The sequence below is a fragment of the Meleagris gallopavo genome, chromosome 2, assembly GCF_905368555.1.
Source record: "Meleagris gallopavo chromosome 2, MGAL_WU_HG_1.1, whole genome shotgun sequence".
NCBI classification, from domain to species: Eukaryota; Metazoa; Chordata; class Aves; order Galliformes; family Phasianidae; genus Meleagris; species Meleagris gallopavo.
The window spans coordinates 16,513,602-16,534,613 of NC_139405.1; the positions used below are offsets into that span (position 1 = coordinate 16,513,602).

The 21,012-nt window shown below is 43.7% G+C and overlaps 1 protein-coding gene across 1 annotated transcript; it reads left to right on the forward strand.

Moving 5' to 3' along the window:
• The first annotated feature begins 617 nt into the window (after nucleotides 1-617).
• ACBD3 (acyl-CoA binding domain containing 3) lies at nucleotides 618-18,004 on the forward strand. The gene is made up of 8 exons (XM_010706796.3): nucleotides 618-977; nucleotides 7,004-7,145; nucleotides 8,147-8,287; nucleotides 9,029-9,187; nucleotides 11,095-11,269; nucleotides 13,819-14,011; nucleotides 14,768-15,052; nucleotides 15,937-18,004. The coding sequence occupies exons 1-8, from the start codon at nucleotides 698-700 to the stop codon at nucleotides 16,146-16,148; spliced, it is 1,587 nt and encodes a 528-aa protein (XP_010705098.2). The 5' UTR covers nucleotides 618-697; the 3' UTR covers nucleotides 16,149-18,004.
• The last annotated feature ends 3,008 nt before the right edge of the window (nucleotides 18,005-21,012 follow it).

Here is a 21,012-nt window from a genome sequence, read left to right on the forward strand (position 1 = left end):
TAGCGTGATGTTTGTGATCCTCAGCCAAAAGCAAAACAAACAGAAGCGAATGAAGAAGCTACAAAGGATTTCTAAGTGACTGTGAAATGTCTTTTGAAGCTTAGGTTAACCATCATCTGAGCCAAACTCTGCCTCTATCCGGGCACGTTTGTACTGAAGAGGCCGCAACATTGGCGCTTTCAAGAAATACTGACTGGAAAGGAAGTGCTTTAAATACAGCTTTCACATCTCTTCTGCCTTTCATCCGAAGGCTTCAAAGCACGCTGTAAGCGTGACTTAATAATCAGCTCTGCCGAGAGATGAGCGAGCAGACGTGGAGGCGCGCCGAAGGGAACGGCAGCTCCTGGGCAGCGCTGGGGACGGACGCGTCAGTGCGTTACTGCGAACACTGCCTGGCGGTCACCAGCTCACTGCAGCTACAGCTCCGGAGAAATAACGGCCTGGCACACTTCTCGTGCCGGCTCCGAGCCGCGTTTCCCGAGGGAAGAGAGGGAGAAGCCGGGAGCCGCCCTCCCGCCGCCCGTCAGCCGGCACCAAAGCCCGCGCTCCTCGACGCTCCCGCAGCGAGTGGGCGGGGCTTAGAGCGGCCGTGCGGGAGGGGCCGTGGCCTGAGGCGGGCCCTGGCGGGGCGGGACCGGAAGTTCCGGGTCGGAGGGAACGGGAAGTCGGGACGTGGCCGCCGCAGCGGAGCCGGAGGATGGCGGCGGCACTGAGCGCGGAGCGGTTGGAGGTGTCGGTGGACGGGCTGACGCTCAGTCCCAACGCCGAGGCGCCGCCCTGCGAAGCGCGGCCCGTCCACGGGGATTCGGCTGCGGGGCGGAACCGAGCGGGCCCCGACTGCCCGAGCCAAGCGGAGGCCGGCGGGGAGGAGGCGGCGGCGGCGGCGGCGGCGGCGGCGGCGGCGGCGCTGAGCCCGGAGCGGCGCTGGGGCTTCGCGCTGGAGGAGCTGTACGGCCTGGCGCTGCGCTTCTTCAAGGGTAATTCCTTTGGGGCTCGCGGGGGGCGGGGAGCTGCGCAGCACCCGGCCTGAAAAAACGGGGCAAAAAAAAAAAAAAAAAATCATCCTTCCTTTTGGCGTGCGAGGGGAAAACCGTGGAAACGTGGGGGAAGAGCGTTTGCTTTAACTCTCGTCGGGGCTGCGCCTTGTGCCGTCGTGGCTATGGGGAGGGAGCGCTGGCACGGCTGCGTGGGCAGAGCTGTGTGTCTGCGCCGGGATCCCCCGCCAGGTGCGGCTGCAGGAAGCGGGAGGTGCCGCAGCGCTCCGCTCCTTCGGGACCGCGCGTTCTGCGAGGAGGAGGTGCGTCTGTTGTAGCCTTACTTGTGCGGCACCGTCTGAATATGCAGCAGCTTCACTAAGGGCACAGCGGCCCCGTGCCTGCGTTAGGGGCGTGAGGCTGTGCTGTGGTAGGCTGGTGGTTCTTTGCTGTTTGGTGGCACCGGGAGAGCTGCCGCTTCGGAGCTGAGTGCACCACAAGTGGGAAGCACGCCCGAGGGACGGTCACTGCCTGCTTTCCTCACTGTGCTTGGCTTGCTTGTTAGGAGTGTGTGAAGGTAGAAGCAGTGTTCTTGTGCCCTGACCCTCTACTGATGCACTTTTGCAAATCATCTTTTTTTCCTTTAACTTCAATTCTGGCATAGTTTCTATGTTTGCTTCTTTGGGTTTTTCTTTTTTTTGTTTTGTTTTGTTTTAAGTTGTACTTTTCTATGAACCATAAGGGTCTGGATCTTCTGTGCCAGAAGCTGCTGCAGCCACGTGTTGGGCTGGAGACTCTGCAACTCCTGAATTGCTGCTCTCTGTAAAACAAGAAGCTTGAGGGAGCTTGTTTCCTAATGAGTATTTGTAAGTCACAATGCAGAAAGAAACATCTCTGCAGTAGGAAATTCCTTATCTCAGCCAAGTGTCGTCTCATTATGTCTTAAGTTTAATATTCTGCTGAAACAAGCATTGGTGGTGTAAAAATGAAACAACGCAGCCACAGTGTGTAGTGTACTTCTGTTACTTCTCATCCTGTAGTGATAATTACACTTTATATCTCCTTTTGAAGAGTGAGAAGTCAGTGAGGTGTTACTTATATCTAGATTACAGATACTGCGGTGTATCTGTTTTGTCTCAAATGTCTCTTTCTTGTTGCCTTCTTCTTATTGCAGGCTCAGTTGCACTTTGCTGCTGCTCTTTAGCTGTACATTATTTGCTGTAATGCACAATTCTTATCATGAGAGGAAAACTTTCCACATTACATGACGATGTCAGACGTTCCAACAAAAGCCTTGCTCTTTTATCCTTATGACTACTACAAGTCATGTGAAGAGGTTGCACGTATCTTCATATGTAGTTTCTTGATGAAAGCAATATAAGGCAAGGATTCCTATTGGTAGATATGACAGTGAGGTACAGTAGTCAGATTACTGATTCATCTAGCTTGTTCTACATCTGCATGGCACTGAAAATAAGTTGTCTTGTTTCCAAATTGTTGTGATTTATCCATTGTGAAAACAACTGTGGAAGTGGGTAGCCATGTGGATGCTGAAAGACACGTACAGATTCCTACTTTACTTAAAGGAGTAACATCTTGGGGGTCTGAAGGTTGATGCTTGTCAACACAGATTAGTGCTGAGGTCTCATTTCTGATCGTTATTCTTAAGACTGTACTGGTCCAGAGGTGGGATGATGTTTGACAGACTTGTTCTTAATGCTGGTTGATATCAGAGCTTTTGTTTATGATATTAACTGCCCGTGCCACTTCCATGAAGTAAGCAGAAAAACAGAAGCTATTAGTTAAGAAAGGCACCTGAAGAGATTTTTTAGTATTTGCATGAAGTGCTGCTGTTGGTGTGGAGGGATCTGGGGCAGGGAGGCTAAAGAAGTCACTGGATGTTGAAGGGTAAGCAGTGATCACCAGTTCAGCAGCTGCTTTTCCGTATCATTGTGTAAACTGAGCTCTCTGCTCATAATGCATTCATAATGCATGCTCTTCCTGGAAAGTTGATTTGGAACAAAATACTTCAGACATATTATGGTGACTGCTGATGCTTGTCTGAGGTGGTATCTTGCAGAACTGCTTAGAGACAGGACATGGTGGGAGTGCATGTAAACACAATGTGAAAAGCACAACGGAAGCTGAGCTGCAGTATGGAGCCTTCAAAGCTGCTTTATTCCAGCTCTGAGAAAGACAGAGGCAGCTGACAGAAGTGCCTTTGACAGCTAATTTTGCCTGTGGAACTGGTACAAGCTCTGTTGGTGGAGATGGCTTGGTGAAGTGTAGGCTGTGTCCTGCAGTCGGAGGGGGCAGCCTGCTAGCTGTGCCAGCAGATCTCTTCCAGTATCAGAACAGTTTTCCATATCATGTTTGAAATACCATCGTACCCCCTGGAGTGTTCATGTGCTGCCTGCAGTGGTTTGTGGTGCCATATGTCTGGGTTGGCAGTGTACAAACTGTATCATTCTGTTATCTGAAAGCTCTCCTGCTATCTTAAGTTTTCTAATGTTGTTTGACTGCTCCAAGTTATTTCCTCTTATCCTAACAAGAATGCGACTTCAACCTCAGCAGTATGTCATCCAAAATGAGTTGTTTGATCTTGTTTTTTGTGTCTTAATTTGATGGCATGATTGTTGTTCATTAGTTACATAGATGCTTGCTTTAAAGAATATGGAAAAACCCTGTAATGTATCTGCATTTGTTACTAAGTTAAGCTTCGATCAGACCTGACAGGAAGGGCTAGTTGGTTACCCTTCTATTGATGCAGAACATCTTTGGGAGGAAAGAACTGAGTGTAAGAGAACAGTCAGTGGGGTCTGCAGGCAGGGATTCGCCTCTCATGTTTCTCAGTCTTGATCTCACTCATCAAAGCTCTGCGAATGAGCAGCATTAATATCTGTGATACCTGCTTTTTAAAGCTGTGAGGCAACAAATCACACTTGAAACTGTTTTCTGGCTTCTCGTAGACAGTTGGGACTGAATGCCATCCTGTGGGAGTTGGACATTTAGAGGGAGTGCAGCAGATGAGCTGGAGCAGAAGTTGCAGTGAGTTGTGCAGTGTATCTTACTTGAGATATACTTCTTCCCTGTTACAGAGGAATAAAAGCACATCGAACACATTGAAGCATATTTGTTAAACTCCCTGGAGCCTGAATTTGTGGTGATGCCAGTAGTGCAGTGCCACCCAGTGACATCCATTCCCATTATCTGCTTTTCATTACTCGCTATTGGACTGGCTTCATCTTTTTGTATGCTGAATCCCTGCTGAGGAATCTGTTTGGTGGGCATCTGGACAAAGAGTCTCTGTCAGGAGGGCTCTGGCCTGAATAGCTGATGGTAGGTGTGCAGGGACCTTCCTGTCAGGCCTGACAGTACAGGAACACAGTGCTGTGTCTTCGTGGCACGCATCCCTGAGGCCTGAGTTTGCAGTAGGTGGGAGCTGGTCCTTGCAGTGTTTTGAGTAAACTGCTTCATGTCACAAGTGAAGTATGTATGGGCCATACTGCAGCATGCTGAAAGCCTTGTTCATACAAGCGTACCTTAATTACTATTTAGGCTTGTGTGATCTCTTTGTGGCTGTTGTATGATGTTCAGGTGATGAGCATTGCCTTTTCTGTGAGTGACCGTTTGAGATATTGTCAGTAAGGACTCTGAACCATCTGTAGGAAAGCTGAGCCTTTCTCTGGCCTTGTAGCAGGAGGAATACCAGTGGCATACGGAAGGCTGTACAGTTGCTGTACTATTCCTTTGCAAATCATATGGATTTCTCAGTATATTACTTGAAGCTGTCTGATATTCTTCAGCCTCCTGTATAGGGTACAAGGGTGATACCTACCTGATTAGTGCTTCCACAGATGCTTGAACGGATTTGGCACTTCTGCTTATGTGGGCTGACTAAGGATGTCTTTTGGCGTATTTAGCTCTGCAGATGGCTCCAGCTCCTCTGGTTCATTTTAACTCTCAACACATCCGAGTCTTTGGGGTAATTGTGCAGCGTGGTTCCTGCTGAAGAATTCAACTGAAAAATGCCTAGGATGTGACTTCATTCCCTTGGCTGACCCCAAATGCTTTGCTTAGAGCTTGCTTCTGATCTGCATTATCTCCAAGTCACTGGATATGTCTCTTATTTTTGTCCTCCCTTGTTTAGCTTGCTTTTCTTCTTCCCTTGGGCCACCACTCTCTGTACATGCGGAGTTTCCCTTGTTAGTTAAGCCTTGAGGTCTGACTGCTGTGCAAAGGTAGACATGCCGCCCTTAGCTGTAGAGTGAAATGGTCTTTTTCTTTGGCTTTAACCCCATTCAAAAGTGAGCCCAAACCCTTACATTAGGTGGCGGAGGCAGCAGCCCTGCAGAGCACATAGCAGTGCTTCCTGGCAGACAGACATCTGTGTGCACACAGGTTGCACAAAGTCGGGGATGCTGTGGTGGCCACAGAAGCCCAGCAAAACTTCAGATGAGTGCCTTTATGAAGCGGCTTGGTTTTAAGCGTGCTGCCCCGGGATATGAAGCGTGCTTTCAGACTGCTTGCTATTTATTGAGGTTAAAGGAAATGCTTGCTAGCTAGTTAGTTCTGAGTTAATTGTGAAGTGGGAAGAAGTGAGGAAAAAGCTGAAGCACTCTTGGGGTGGCTGAAGAGCGAGATCTGAGACCTAGGGAGAGAGTTTTTACCTGTACTGGCTTTGTTGCCAAAAGTGCCATATCCTCAGGTGAAGTTGCAGGATGTGGTGGTTTGCATCTTTGAAGGATGGCAGGGGTGGGAAGGGACCTCTGGGACTTGTCAAGGCTTCTGGTCTTTTGAAGCTGAAATAGCTATTTGCTGTAAGGCTACGTGATGCTGGGCAAAGTGCAAGCACTTGAGGTTCTGAAAGAGTGAAATGGGCTTCTAGGAGTGGAAAATAAGAAATTGAATGTTTACCTTCCTACCATGATCCTAGCTTACATACTAATGGCATGCATGCAGTCGTTCTTTGTTAGTTTTTGACCAAGAAAGTCCAGCGATGTACCAGACTTACTGTGTCAAAAACACCACTTCTCACTGTGCCCTGCAAACACTTTCCCTGTGGGGTTGTCTCCAGTTTGCAGCTTTCAGAAATATTTGCTCAGAAATTCTGAGCAGGACTCAAGGGAGATCCCCACTCCTACCCCCCCCTTCTGTTCTGATTTCCCAGTAATAACTCTGTTTACAATCACAAGCTGAGCAATTCTGCAATTTGTGTCAGCTCTAAAGTCTGAGTATGAATTGAAGTGTCCGGTTTGGGCTCTGAACAGCTTGCTCCAGGGTGACCTTCATGATAAAGGAGAGCTGGGGGCTGCTGGCAGCTCTGCTCTGATTCACAACTGAACGGAAAGCAGTTGGTACAGCCATGTGAAATGTCTGTTGTGTTCCTCTGATTGCAGCTTCTTCATTTCAGTCCTTTCAGAAAGAGGTGATGCTTATTTACTTGCTTTTCTGTTCAAGGAAATGGTCTTTTTTTTTTTTAAACAAGCAGCATGGTTGCATATAGTGATGCCTGTTTCTTAGATCTGTTTCGACAGTTTGGTAAATGGGTTGAGGTAAGTCCTAGCTGAGAAATTCAGGTACTTTAAATCAGGGCACATTTTCCTCAATAGAGAATGTGTGATGGCATCTAACCAGGTTTGCTTTAGAAGGTGGTAGTATGGAACTCCTGGAATTCCGATTGAGTTCTTAAGGCCAGAACTCTCTGTAGGCCCTGATGCTCGTTGAGTCACCTGTAAGATTTCTCATTGTGAGGGCTTATTCCAGCAGCCATGGCAGTGTGCAGCCATCCAATTGCCTCTGGGAAAATTTTCCCTTAATTCTGTTTTCCTTTTGGCAGCTCAGCTGAAGTTAGTTGTGTTTCTTCTGGACGAACTGTTTTATTTGAGTAGACCTGACTTAATTTGTGACTTAACTTTTGATGTCCTCTCTTCTTTTTCAGAGAGGAGATTGTGATTATATGAAATATTCTTTGCTGTCCTATGTTTAACCAGTTAATCATAACAGTGAAACGTTCTTTTCCTCTACAGAAAAAGATGGCAAAGCCTTTCATCCAACATATGAAGAAAAACTCCGACTTGTGGCACTGCACAAGCAGGTTCTGCTGGGACCTTATAACCCTGATACTTGCCCTGAAGTTGGGTTCTTTGATGTGCTGGGGAATGATAGAAGGTAAAGGCCTTTGTTGATCTTAGCTCTGTTTTTCCCGTCTGAAGTAAATGCCATCCAATTTCAGCAGTAAGAAAAGTACATGGATTGCCTCAGTATGGGTGTGTGTGGTAGTAGAAAGTGAGAGCAGCCTCGTCAAAAACATCACTGAAATCTGAGTCACAATTCAGTAAAGGAGCCATGAGGCAATTATTGAGTGTTTTTTTAACTACATTAGGAGAAGCTGCTCTGCCAACAGCCCAGTTTTTTTTTAATAGCAGTTTAAAGACTTGGTTAACATGCAGGCCTAAGCATCTTTCTCCTTATTTTACACCAGAGTTGCAACAAACCAAGTCCCTTGCCAGTGCTAACAGCACTTGGCAGAGCCTTCCTGTTAGTAGATTAAGGAGAACCTCTGAAATCATGTCTGTTGCATTCAGTCCCTGAGTAGATTTTGATGAGATCAGGATGATCTCTGTTGCTTGCAGTTCTCTTGTTGACTGTTGCTATTTCTAGTTATGAAGGTCAGTGCTGTGTTGCTCTTTGCTTCTCAAGCCTGTACTTAGTGCACTGTTTCTGCTCAAATGGATTTTTTAGGAAGAACCAAGCTGTTGCATTTGATTTGATTAGGTTAGTTACTGCATTTGTTCATCTGGAAGAATGTATGCTTTTTTTTTTCCCCACAAACTGGAGTGGAAGAATGATTAAATGAGTAATAATACAAGTTAATTTGCCAACTGATTTGTATCTGGGAAGTTTTTGGACACAGTTTAGAGTTCTAAGTAGGCTTCACGGTATGTATAAATTTCATATAAGCACTTGGTGCTCTTGTATGAAATGGTTATTTGGTAGAAGAGAACACTAAAATCTACGGGTTTAAGTTCTGTCTTTGAATGGATCAGGTTTTCTCTGAAGTGCTGCATGCTGGCATTTGGTTGCTTGTCTCCCAACTGTTATTCCTTTTCTGGGTTTTCTGAGCTCCCTACTGGCTTGCAAAGAGTTGAGTTGTCTTCTCTCTCTCTTAGGAAGGAATGGGCTGCCCTTGGAAACATGTCGAAGCAAGAAGCTATGACAGAGTTTGTTAAACTCCTAAATAGGTGCTGCCACTTGTTCTCAACATATGTTACTTCTCACAAGATAGAAAAAGAAGAACAAGAAAAGAAAAGGTAACTTTTGATTTCCCAGTATATTGAATATGTAATTCTTGATCTACGGACAGTGTCACGGATAGCTTAAGCTGATAAAGTTACTTTGGAGGAGAGAGGCTTGATGTTCAGATAGCTGTGGTACCACTTGCTCTCTTTAAAGCTTTTTACTTTACTTGTAATGGATGGTCATTTCTGAGGTGCATATACCTAGAATGCAGGGACTTTTAAAAATGTGGCTCATACTGTCATCATTTTAAGAGATATGCAATTCACAAGATATCTGCCCTCATAGTTTAGTTTACTAAAGCTGTATAAAACACAAAATTGTCAGATGCTTGAAATTCCTCATTTAGTAAGGGTTAGTGACTTGATAAAGGCTACCCTGCATCCTTTATACATAATGTGGTTATTAAACAGTAGTGTCTGTGATTATTGAACATATATTGAAGCGTGGAAGACGTATTTAAGGCTTCTTGATACTTTTTTTCCACCATTCTCTGCTACAAGTATAATAGGTTAGAATGAGTGTGGAATTAAAATACAGAGTTTACAAAGTGGTTGTTACTGCAAAGTGCAGTAACACCAAGTGATGGGTTTTCTTCTGGTGTGTAATAAGATATTTCTCCGAGTTGAAGTGGGAAGAGATGATGCCAAATGAAAAGATTCCTTAGGTAGGCAAAAGGCAGGTTACAGCTTGTTGAAAACAACTTATCCTAGGGTTGTAGGAATGCTGCAATAGCTTACTGAGTGATGTTGCAGAAGAGAGGAGGAAGAGCGAAGGCGCCGTGAAGAAGAGGAGCTTGAGCGGTTACAGAAAGAAGAAGAAAAACGCAGGCGAGAGGAAGAAGAGAGGCTGAGAAGGGAAGAAGAGGAGAGGAGGAGAATAGAGGAGGAGCGGCTTCGGATGGAACAGCAAAAGTGAGTAGCTGAAAGAACTGACATTGGGAAGAAGTAACTGTCTTGCACTTGAGACAGTTGTATCTGGCTGTTTAAATAGTTCTGCTAGAACTGAATGTCTGAAATGAGAGCACTCTAGTCTGACAGTGACATTCGCAGTCCTTAGTTAAGAGAGACACAGTTTGCAGAGAATGAGTATACCAATATGCTGTTGTGTGCAGCCTTCTCAGCTAAAATTGCTAGAGAAATCTTGTTTGAAGGGAATCTCTGTTTGGGGATTGTGACTCCAAGCACTGCACCTCATCAAAACTTGTGGCTCTGCTTTTTAAATGGGCTCTGCTGCACTTGACTGAACTATTTAAACTGTCGATTGAAAGTTTCTATTCTTTCATAGAGGACAGTGCCTTAAAAAAGGGTAACTGCACTTCAGTTTTTTTTTCAAATGCATGGTTGAGGTTTTCTAACTTGGAAGTCTAAAGCTACCTCCTTGAAAGCATCCTTTTTCTAGAAGTTGTGAAGCGCTTGCAGGTCTTAGTTTTGTGCTGGCAATCACTGGATCTTAGCACTTTTCTCAAAGGAGTTCAGAATTCATGTTCAAGTGGGCTTAACCTGTTTGCACTCCCATTCGGTGGCTTACGTAGAACTAGAACTGTATGTTCTATTTCACTGTTGCTGTATCCAGATGCTGAAAACATGGATCCAGCATTGCACACACTGTGTAGGAATAGTATCATACATCTCTCAGCAGTATTTTCTTTAGTAGTAATGCCTATTCGTTTGGTATCTCTGAAGCAGTAGTTTTGGAAAGGGAGCAAATAATTCACAGGTTTTAGTTGGACTGTTTAATATGGTGAGAGCATGAAATACACAGATGTAAATGAGCAGAGGATGCAATGAGTGCTAAGGAGGTGATGAAGAAGCAGAAGAAAAAGGTTTTCTGGAAATAATAATTGTGTATCAAGGGTTGTAGGAGGTTACAGAGATGAAGAGTTTGGACAGAAAAGGAATGTGGTGAGTTACATAGATGCCAAGCATATCCAAAGTGGTCACAGTTTGCTGAAAGGTGGTGAATCTTGCCCGTTAAAATAAAAAGCAGTTTAATCTTGAAGCTTGTTAGAGGAGGGTAAGGAAGAAGGGTGAGAGAGAACTATTTTCCTTTTGCGTGGTTCTTGAATCCTCTGAAATATCAGTAGCTCATCGCTAATGAGTGTAACACAAGTTAAAAAAAATGAATCCTAGGTCAATCTGAGGGTTTTTACTGTATGGTTTCTGTTGGCCTTTTGGAGAGGGAAGGAGAATGGAGCCTGTGCTTGATGAACCAGTACATTCCTCCTGAAGCTTCAACATTTCTGTTTGTTGGAGATGCAGTTGCTCTGTTTTGCAGTTTTTTGTTTGTGAATTAGGCCACAATCAGTCATGCTTTTCCTATGGTTGCATGCTATCCTGGGAAGTTAAGGTAGTAACACAGTGGGCTTAGGCTTAACAAAAAGCTTTGGCGTGCGCTACCACAGCAGGCTTGTTCCTATTAGTAGCTACAGAAGGGCTGCTGGGATGGTTTCTGCATGTTTTCTGGAGGACCCAAACGTGGAATTTTTTCCCTTGTCTATTTGGGAAATACTGTAATGTGTTTATACCACTGCCTCTTTCCTGGACTATAGATTGAGAACTGTCTCAGAGCTTTTGATGTACTTTTTTTTTAACACCTGATGTTTTCAAAGCATGAGGTAGACAAAATTCATATTTGCATATACCTTTAGGCTTTATTCTGTTATGTAGACTTGTTTGGGTTTTTTTTGTTGGCTTTTATTTTGTGTGTTTTTTTGTTTTGTTATTTTTGCAGAAATTAAATTAACTGTCACTTAAGTCCAGGGAGTTCCCCAGTAACCCCAGCTGCTTATAATCTTCATGCTCTTCTCCCACTAATATAGGCAGCAGATCATGGCAGCACTGAACTCCCAGACTGCCATGCAGTTCCAGCAGTATGCTGCTCAGCAGTATCCCGGCAACTATGAACAGCAGCAGATCCTCATTCGGCAGCTCCAAGAGCAGCACTATCAACAATACATGCAGCAGTTGTATCAAGTCCAGCTAGCACAGCAACAGGTAAGATGGACCAGCTGAGAAACTTGGATTTTTTTTTTTTCTGAGCTCTTTGGAAGATGCTAACTTACCTACTTTTATCTCCTTGAAAAGCTAATTGCTAGAAGGAAGGAAAAAGTTCTAGTAATTAAAGCTGCTGCTTTCTCAAACACCAAAGCTCTTTTATTTAATCTTTCCAAGTAGTTTTCTGAGGCAGCCGTTAGTTAAGAAAATTCTAAACAACTTTTACTAATCACTTGGATACAATTCCTGAAAGCAGAATGTTAAGTGCTGTGCTGCAGTGTCTATTGCATGCCCAGTTTTATGGGAGTATGTACCAGTGCAGCTGAGCATGAACAAACTGAGAGTTTCAAACAATTCTTCACATACATATATGTGAGGATTGAAGAGCAGCAGGCTTTAGCTGGCCTTGCATTGCTACTGGGTTTGAAGTTGTTGCTCTGTCAGCTTCTAGCAGTACTGACTTCTTTTCCCCTCTTGTATCTCACCTGACCTCAGTATCTAGCATGTTGTTTGCTTGTCTGCATTAGGCTGCTTGTGGTCTAGGTGAAAAGACATTTTCTTATTTCTGGTAGCAAAGGGTAGGAGTAGTACCACAGATTTTGTGTGTGGGCTTGAAAGGGTACTCCTGTTTTCAGGGGAATCTTGTATCTCTGTCAAATGTGCTGTATTCTCTGAAGTCATTTTTAAGTTCAGAGATATCCATTTGTAAGCATCCTAAACAGATGCAAGTCAGACTTAAGATTTGGGTCCTGTCCATAGAGGTCAGACATGCCAGGATCTGAAGTGGCCAGTGTCTGTCAGCCTGAGGTCTGTTGTTTTCGAGCTAAAGACTTAAAATTTATTAACTAATTTCCTGTGGAATTATTTGTGTTTTGAAGAGAATGATGCCTTCAGCAAAAAGCTGTCCAAAGAAGGAACAGAGTTGAAGTGGTACAGGGAAATCAGAGGCTTCCTGCCCTGCTGCAGTTGCTCTTGAAGTTTAATACCACCTTGGTACCAATGCTTTGGTATCATAGTAGTAAGTGAAAGCTGCAGTCTCATCAGTCTTGTCTTCAGTGACTTCTGTAATTGATACCACTCCCTGGAGGCTGAGGTGTCTGAGGCACTGCTGCCAGTTTTCTTCTGTGCTTTCAGCACTCCTCCTCTCAATCATAGCTGTCTGATTTCTACGTATGGAAGACTAATGTCCTCTGAGACCCTGGGCAAAAACAACATCCTTTCCTTTACAGCAGCTTATGAAATAGTACACCTACCAGGCAATGAGGTTTCTTTCAGATCAATACTTGGACAACTCTTCTATAGGGAAGGATGAAAAAGAAGTGGTAACAGAGCTAATATTATCTAGTTACACTTGTTCCTGAGGATTCAGTTAGCTTACATAATAACACTTTTTTGGGGAGTATTTTCCTTTTGGATTTCTATAACTCAGTCAACTTGGAATGTGTTAATGCAATTTAAAAACACTGCCATGTCATGGCTGTTTCTAGGTGAGCTTCTGATTGCATTAATTTTGGAAAGGTTGTATACAGAAGTTTTGTAGAGAAGTTCCTTGCTGCTTCACACTGAAATGGGACTTCAGTAGTAGAAGGTGGATCTGGATAGCATCTCTGTTATTGCACAAGTCTGGAATCTAACTAATATTTGCCTATATTGTCTTCTTAGCCCTTTAAAATACCTATATTCCATTCATTCATCAAAATTACATGCTTATTAAGTTATTCCTTAAAGGATGATGTTGTCAATTCTACCTTTTTCCTGTCCCACCAGTAAAGTGCATGTAATCTGACTGATAACTTGTGGGAAAAGAAGAGATGTGTAGAGTGGGGGGGGCAGAACGAGCCTTGATACTAAAGGGGTAACACATCCAGCCTGAATCCAAAAGGACGGTTGTTACCTTGTGTAATCTCGTATTTATTTAATTCTTTGCACAGGGGACAGCATGATAAATTCTAACTAAAGAATTTAGTTTAGAACATGTAAGTCATGCTGCACCTCTGAGCTTTGATAACTCTTCTCCCAGATCACTCACAGTCCTTCTGGCTCTTATTTCTCACAAATTAATAAACTCCCTTTCTTGTGCATTTGCTGGAGAACTCTTTTGCCATGTTAACTCACAAATTGATCAGAGTTTAATAAAGTTTTACATAGTTAACATCTCTCTATAGAAGTTAAGTTAGCTCAGGCTGGAACTCTTTTTTTATTTTTTTTAAGTAATTATTTTCTTTTTTTAAAGATATGTTATAGAGGTTACTGAAATGCAGTACTTTTGTAGCTAGGCCTAAGTTTATTATACATGCCCTAATTAATTTGAAAGATGAATCTTCTTGTTCTGATTGTATCCACCAGCCTGGAAAGACTTCCCATGATGCGGAGTACATGTAATTCTCACTGGTTAATGAGTACAGCTTCAGGTCCTTCATGCTGAGCCTCCTCGTGGGTAGGAGAGGGGATTTTTTAACTGCTTTTACACCTTCTACTGGAAAAGAGAGGCGGCTTAGGGTTTGTTTTTGTTGTTGTTGTTTTACTTGATTTAATTCCTTTCATTTTAGGCAGCCTTGCAGAAACAGCAGGAGGCAGTTGTAGCAGCAGCAGGGACACCTCTGACTACTGCATCCAAGATGAATGTACCTGCCCAAGGGGATATGCCATCTATTAATGGGCAAGCCAGTGCACACACAGACAGCCCTGAAAAAGAGCTGGATCCAGAGGCTTTGGAAGAAGCATTGGAGAATGGACCAAAAGGTAGGATTAGCTAGATAAAGATGAACAACAGAAGCCTTCACTAGGATCCGGGTGTCTTAAAAACCACAGTTGATCATACCTGGCTTCATTAATCTGTGAAGGAGCTAGGTGTGATTTCTGGATTTTTTTTTTTTCCTAAAGGAGAACGTATCGTGTTGGCAAAACAGTTTTTGAGAGCAGGGAGAGAGGAAGAAGTGAAAGCACTTCAAGCAGCATGGATGGGATATAGAAGCTCTTTTCACTCTTGACTTAGACAGCTTTATTGCAGCAGTGTTGGAAAGGAATGTAACAGTTCTTGCAGAAAGCTGTTCTGTGCAGAAATATGTTCAAATGTTGCCCAAAACTGAGTGCTGATTTAGTCTTGGAGATTAAAAGAAGGCCAAATCTTATTGTGTCTACTGCCCTTCCTGTGGCATAACCTGTCCTGTGTGCAGTCCAGACTACTGTCCTCTCGCTTCTCCCACCTTCCTCTGATTGCTTCGAGGAAGCTGCAGAAGTGGAGCAGGAATTGTAGCCTCCCAGCAGCTCTCCCATCACCCACTGGTGTTTCTGGATGTTGTTCTCTTACATTCATCCACAATCAGCAGTCCTCAAAAGACATGATTGCAGCCTAATAAGAAATCTTCCCTACCTCAGTCCCTGTCTGAGTGGAAGCAACTGTGATGTTTATTGTCCTCAAGTGCATCTCAAACACACTTTAGTGTTCAACGTAAATAACTGAAACAAAAGCTTAACTGGGTTATTCCCTTCCTCTAGATTCTGTTCCAGTGATAGCTGCTCCATCAATGTGGACACGACCCCAGATAAAAGACTTCAAAGAAAAAATCCGGCAGGATGCAGACTCTGTGATCACAGTGGGCCGAGGGGAAGTGGTTACAGTTAGAGTACCAACTCATGAAGAGGGGTCTTATCTCTTTTGGGAGTTTGCTACAGACAATTATGACATTGGTTTTGGGGTGTATTTTGAATGGACAGACTCCCCTAATACTGCAGTGAGTGTGCATGTCAGCGAATCCAGTGATGATGAGGATGAAGAGGAAGGTAAGTATGCTTATTTTTATGAAATCCTAGTCTTGCAGGGATTGTTGTGCAGGAAAACCACTCTGTCCTGTCATCTCCTAGTTCTTACAGCTCTGCAGTGCATGGCTTCCATCTAGCTGGCATCTCATCTTCAAATAGAAAGTAAAATTCTGACCGTAACTTCAGATGTCTCACTCGATCATTGATTGGTTGTAATAGTTGAAGATGGGAAAGTACTTTTTTCCAATATAGTGCTTGCAATTTATAGTGCTTAAAAGAACAGTTCTTTATACTGGCCAAGACCCAGGTTGCAGCCTATATCTATAGGGGAACCCTGCATACCATCAGAAAAAAAGCAGTGTTCTGAAACAGTCATGCAACTTGCTTAGATGGAACTGCTCCGATGTAAGAAGATCTGCGTATTTCTGTTAGCTGATCAGTTATTAGTACACATGTTAAAAGATCAATGGCAGTCAGTGTGGGCAATGCCTTGGTCAGAAATAGAGTTTAGCATCTTTGCAAACTGGTACAGCTATGTTGGATATGGAATGTTCTAATATTGAAGTGTAAAACTTGTCTTTAAAGCAAGCAGTGTCTAGACTGAACCAAAGGCAAACTTCCTTTTCCTCTAGTGCAGTTTTGCAATGGTAAACTGATGATTTGCTTTCTTAAATGGGTAAAGAAGTCTCTCAAACTGGTACTTCTGCAGTGAAGGAGCATAGCACGCAAACCCATGCTTGTTCCTTTTCCCTTTCAATGCTTTAGCTGCAGGCTTGATATGAACTCCTTTAGCTAACAAAGTAGAATGCTTTGTCCGCTGCAAACAAATACAAGGGAGAGTCAGACCTTCGTTTTAAAAGTCAGTCACCCTTGTTAACTGATGCTTTTTTATTTTTTGCTTACAGAAAATGCTGGCAGTGAAGAAAAAGCCAAAAAGAATGCCAACAAGCCTCAGCTAGATGAAATAGTGCCTGTGTACAGACGAGACTGTCATGAAGAAGTGTATGCTGGCAGCCACCAGTACCCAGGGAGAGGAGTTTATCTCCTGAAATTTGACAACTCTTACTCTCTATGGCGGTCAAAAACAGTTTACTACAGAGTTTATTATACTAGATAAGTATGGCTGTGTTTGAGGCTGGGCTGTGCAGAAGATGTCGTTTTATTTGGAATTTCTTCAAGCATAATGGATCCTTTTGAGTCTGTCTTATCCTGTCTGTATCTGTATGGTTTGTGTGAACTTCAACAAGTAAACACTGGGATCTTCCTGCTCCATGACACTAATGCATATTGCATTGGGCTTAACACAGGATCTCCCTAGCCCTTTGGGGTATTGGAGTTAACCAATGGCAATCATTGGCTCCAGTGCTTAAGGTCACATCAGCTGTATTTGTTAAAGCCTTGTGTGAAAAGGGGGAGGGGATCACTAGTTCACTGGCTGGGTGATCTGAGGTTTCCAAGTCTGGATGCTTTCAATAACTTGTTAACAGTTAATTTAAAGGTCCCATCAGTAACCGGTAGATTTGGATGCAGTTTGCTGTGTAGCAAGTTTCTCTTAACTGTAATCAAATGTCAGATTTTTACACCATTAAAACTTAAAATTTCAGTTGATGCAAGTTTAGAAACAAGTTGTCTCGAGTCTGTCCTCATCAAAGAAGAAACATTCAATTCCTTAAACCAGTGTAAGCTTTAGGCACGGACGATCGACATCTTGAAAGTACAGCAGGTAACCTCTTCTGAAGACACAAACTGCAGGACAGTTGTAAGTATACGTAACAAGTAGAACCTTAATCTCTGCCCTGCTGTTAACCTTAGAACATTTTTTGAGGCAACTGTCTTTGAAATAGGGCACAAACTGTTTATAAATTTGGGTTTTTCATGGAGTAGACTTTAAAAAAAAAAAAAAAATCTGCACAACTCTTTTTTTTTTTTTGTAAAACCTGAATAAGCATGTTGTGCATCTGAAGAGCAGTAAGTCACTTTGAAGTGTAGAAATTAGTGTTGCACTAATTATGGAAATCACTGCCAGTCCATTCGAATCTGAACTGGTGGTGCTTTCGTGCAGACTTTCTGCTTCAGTCTGTAACTGTCTGCAGAAATCCAGGATGCACATAGACACTTAACAATGTAGCTTTCATCTCAGTCTCATATGGTTTGAATGGCTTGGTTAAGGCATTTCTTGTTCTGCGTAGCTGAAAAATGCAGGTGGCTGTTTGAGAATGTGATAAATACCCGCTCTTCTTGGAGCCTTGCGCCCAAGTGCTGATGTGTTACGATGATGTCTTGTGGGAGTGCTCTCTGCATCAGCAATGCACTTTGTTACCAAAAGGAATCGGTTATTTAGGGTCCGTCAGATCAGTTTCTGCAGTAAGATTTCCATTGGTTAGCTGCAGCATGTACAGTTCCACAGCAAATGGCGTTGAGTTAGGGGAGTTTGTTAGAATAATCACTTTGTACATACATGATATTTTACTTTACTCATACCAACCATGGAGATACTTCTCCTAGAGTGTTTAACTTGTCAACTTGCGTTTGGTTCAGCAACACCGTACCAGCTTGTAGCTAGTTAGTGCTGCTTTATCCAAAACACTGTACAATGTTCTGCTCTTGTGTACATACAGTATATAAACCATGAATTTAGAAAGTACTTTGCTTTTAAAGAAAGAAATGTATTTAATGTAAAAACAAAAAAACAAACTTTTAAAAAAGGCAGGCACTAATATATTTCTTCCAGTCTTGGATTTAGATTTTTGTCCATACGAAAATGTTACAACTTTTTTCCTCTAAGGAATATCTGTCTTTGGAAGCGGTGTTTGTCGCTTTACATGGCAGCACTTACTGTCATGTCTTGATGTTAAACTTTTACGTTTTCAAACTTTTTTTATTGCCTCTGGCTGTTGGTTAGTACAGTACAAGTGCGATTTCAAGATACCCTGAGATAGTATTTAATCCTAATTAAAATACATTTATCTGTAATACTGTTGGCTTTTCATTAATTTGGGAACCTTGGCATTGCTGTGTATGGCTATTCAGCTGAGATAAGCTTGTCATCTTCCCTTTCCTTTTTTAACAAGTCAGTGCTGTGCTAATGCCGTGGTTTCAGTAGCCTAACCACTTGGGCTAAAAGCTCTCTTCAACAATTATTTCCAGCTTGTTGGATGATGCTGTCTATCAATACTGGAAGAGCTCGAACAGCGTAATCGCTTTGGGAAGTGATCTGCATGAAAACGGGTCAGGTGCAGGCAGCCAAAAAGCTGTGAGCTGGTTTCTGCCTGGGAGAAATGTGCCTGCCTTTGCCCCTGAGGTTTAATGAGCTGGGCCCAGCCCCAGGGAGCAGCAGGCCCTGCTGCGCTCTCCTGAAGTGCCTGAACCCCCTGCAGCAGTGAGGTGGTTCCAACTCACTCAGCCAAGTACTGCTGGCACAGCTGCGTCATTCACATGATTGTGTTCCCATGTTTTAAGTGGGACCTGCTGGTTAGTCCTGGACTGGTACGGGATTGTGTGGCAGTAACAGATGCCTGAGGTTGTGCTACAGGCTCCTGGGATGGCTCTTGGCTCAAAGAGCAAGAGACAGGCAGGACTACGAGAGGGAGGGAAGGCAAGAAAGCCAGGTTACACTGAGGCTTCTCTTGGCCTAAATCAACCTTGGCTGCATCCAAGCTGCTAGCAAGCAGGGTACTGAAGCCAGAAGAGGCTTTTCTCATAGGTTCAGTCATTTTTTCATCTGTGTTTGTAGCCAGCTGCCTCTTGAGCTCGTGCTTCAGGATCTCACAGGGGAGCAGCAGCAGCCTCTTCAATGAAAACAGAACAAGTAAGTGCTGTGCTGTTTGAACTTCCTTTTCATCATCTCTCTTCTAATTGCCCTATATTGGTCTGGTTCTGTCACAAATTAGTTTCACGTGAAACTGACAAGTGCATCAAAAAGCAAAGTAATTACAGCAGCAAGCCTACTGTAAATGGATGTGTTTCATGTGTACGTAAACTCCCCTTTCTCCAATTAAAAGTGAAGCACTGTACTGCTTACAGCTCACTTAAGGTAGTTCTCTGCTACAAGAGGGTTATCAAATGTTTCTGAAATCGAGTCACTTGCAACAGAGCTAGGTGGTGCAACCTAGACTGGCCAACCTAGATTCCAGACACAGTGGACCTTTGAAAAACATTCAGTAATTAATCTGAGGGACAAACTGGGTCTATATGAAGAGTCATTAGAAACGACACTGTTTTCTGAGACAGAGTTCATGTGGATTTTGCTTGTGCTTCCTCTTCTGGTTTGAGGCAGCTGCACGGTCTTCCTTGACTTCTTGTCCTGACAGTAAATGGTCAAGAAGGAATGGCTTTAAACTAAAAGATAGGAGATTTAGGTTAGGTGTTAGGAGGAAATTCTTTCCTCAGAGGGCAGTGAGGTCCCGGCACAGCTGCCCAGAGAAGCTGTGGTACCCCAGTCTGCTGTCAAGCGAGGACTGAGGGATAGTTCAGCCATTAAACCATCTCCTATTTATGTGGTTGCTCTAGAAAGTAAAAAAGTAGACTCTGTGGACCTGTTGAAGTGTAAAGAGAAGCAAAGCAGCCACCCTTCGTCCATGTTCTAGGTGCTCTTCTCCAAACTAACAGCTTAGTGCAGTTGTAAGCATCTAGACCAGCAATGCAAAGGCTGCTTTCTGATGTTACTGATGCTGTTTCTTCTGGCAGCTGAGCCTACCATGCCTTTCATTAGTGCATTTGCAGGGAAAGGAGTACAAGGGGGAGCTGAAAAAAGACACCTGGGGGCAACCTGCCTGTGCTGATATGGCAGTGTCAAGTGCGAGTTCTGTACTTACAGATCTGTTGTTTAAAAAGCGACTAAATACCTGCTGCATCTAGCACTGTGTACTGGAAGATCAAGGCAGAGCATGAAACTTTATCCCAAACCTTCCCTCACCTTCCTTCTGGTTGCACACTGACAGCCTTTCAGGGGTCATGGAAACAGTTGCTGCTGGGCTTAAATAAGTACATGAAAATATTTGGATTGGTGATACTATGCATGCAAAGATCTCATTGGGTATCCTAGGAGACAGGGAATCACAAGGAATGAAGAAAAAAAGGTGCCACTTGTTCTTTGTAACAAGTTCTGTTCCTGGCCTTTATCCCTCCTGCTGTACCAGTGCTGCCCTTCCCCCCCCACCTCTCTTCTCGTTTAGTGGGAAGCAGGGACATGAGCTGCAAGATGACCAAACCCCTGTGCTAATACAAGACACTCAAGGCCTCTCTGCTCTTTGTAGTGCAGGTGTAGATTACAGCAGAGGGCTCAAACACTCATAACCTTGGATCTGATTTCTAGACTGTGCTTAGCAGTGTGCCTCTGAAGCAACCTATAAAACACCTGGAAGTTATTTGTATCCTGCTTGGGGATATTCCAACAAGATTGCAAAGCGAGTGTGGAACAACTAGCAGAGATTTGTGTGACTCTTAAAACCCTTTTGCAGTTTGGTTCTGGTTTGCAGGTTTTTTTTCCCTTCTAAAAAAAAAAGTTAAGGTTTGGTATGCTTTATGTGTGTAGGGATGTAGGGTCCAGTTCAAGTGTGATGAAAGGAAGAGCAGGGTGGAAAGTACTTCAGTGGCTCTGGCCTTTGCAAAGCATAGCTACTCTAGGGCTTAAAGGAAGGCTAGTGAAAGTGTGGGCCGTCTCCTGAAGGGAAAAGATTTGGTTACATGTGACAGTGGAAAGGCTGATGTACTGAATGCCTTCTGTGCCTCCCCAAGACTGGCCTTCAGGAATTCCAGAACCGAGCTGAAAGGCAGGAGCCAGGAAGATGGATCCTTAGTGGAGGATGATCATATCAAGGAATATTGAACTGGACTTCCATGCGCCCTGATGGGATGCACCCACAAGTGCTGAGGGAGCTGGCAGATGTCGCTGCAAAGCTACTCTGTAATCTTTGGTCATGGTGGCAACTAGAAGTGCCCAAAGCTTGGAGGAAAGCAGATGTCCTATCTTCAGGAAGGCC

Coding starts and splice junctions, on each gene's coding strand:
- ACBD3 (XM_010706796.3), top strand. CDS start 698: ATGGCGGCGGCACTGAGCGCGGAGCGGTTGGAGGTGTCGGTGGACGGG. Junction 978..7,003: donor GGCGCTGCGCTTCTTCAAGG/GTAATTCCTTTG, acceptor TTTCCTCTACAG/AAAAAGATGGCAAAGCCTTT. Junction 7,146..8,146: donor GTGCTGGGGAATGATAGAAG/GTAAAGGCCTTT, acceptor TCTCTCTCTTAG/GAAGGAATGGGCTGCCCTTG.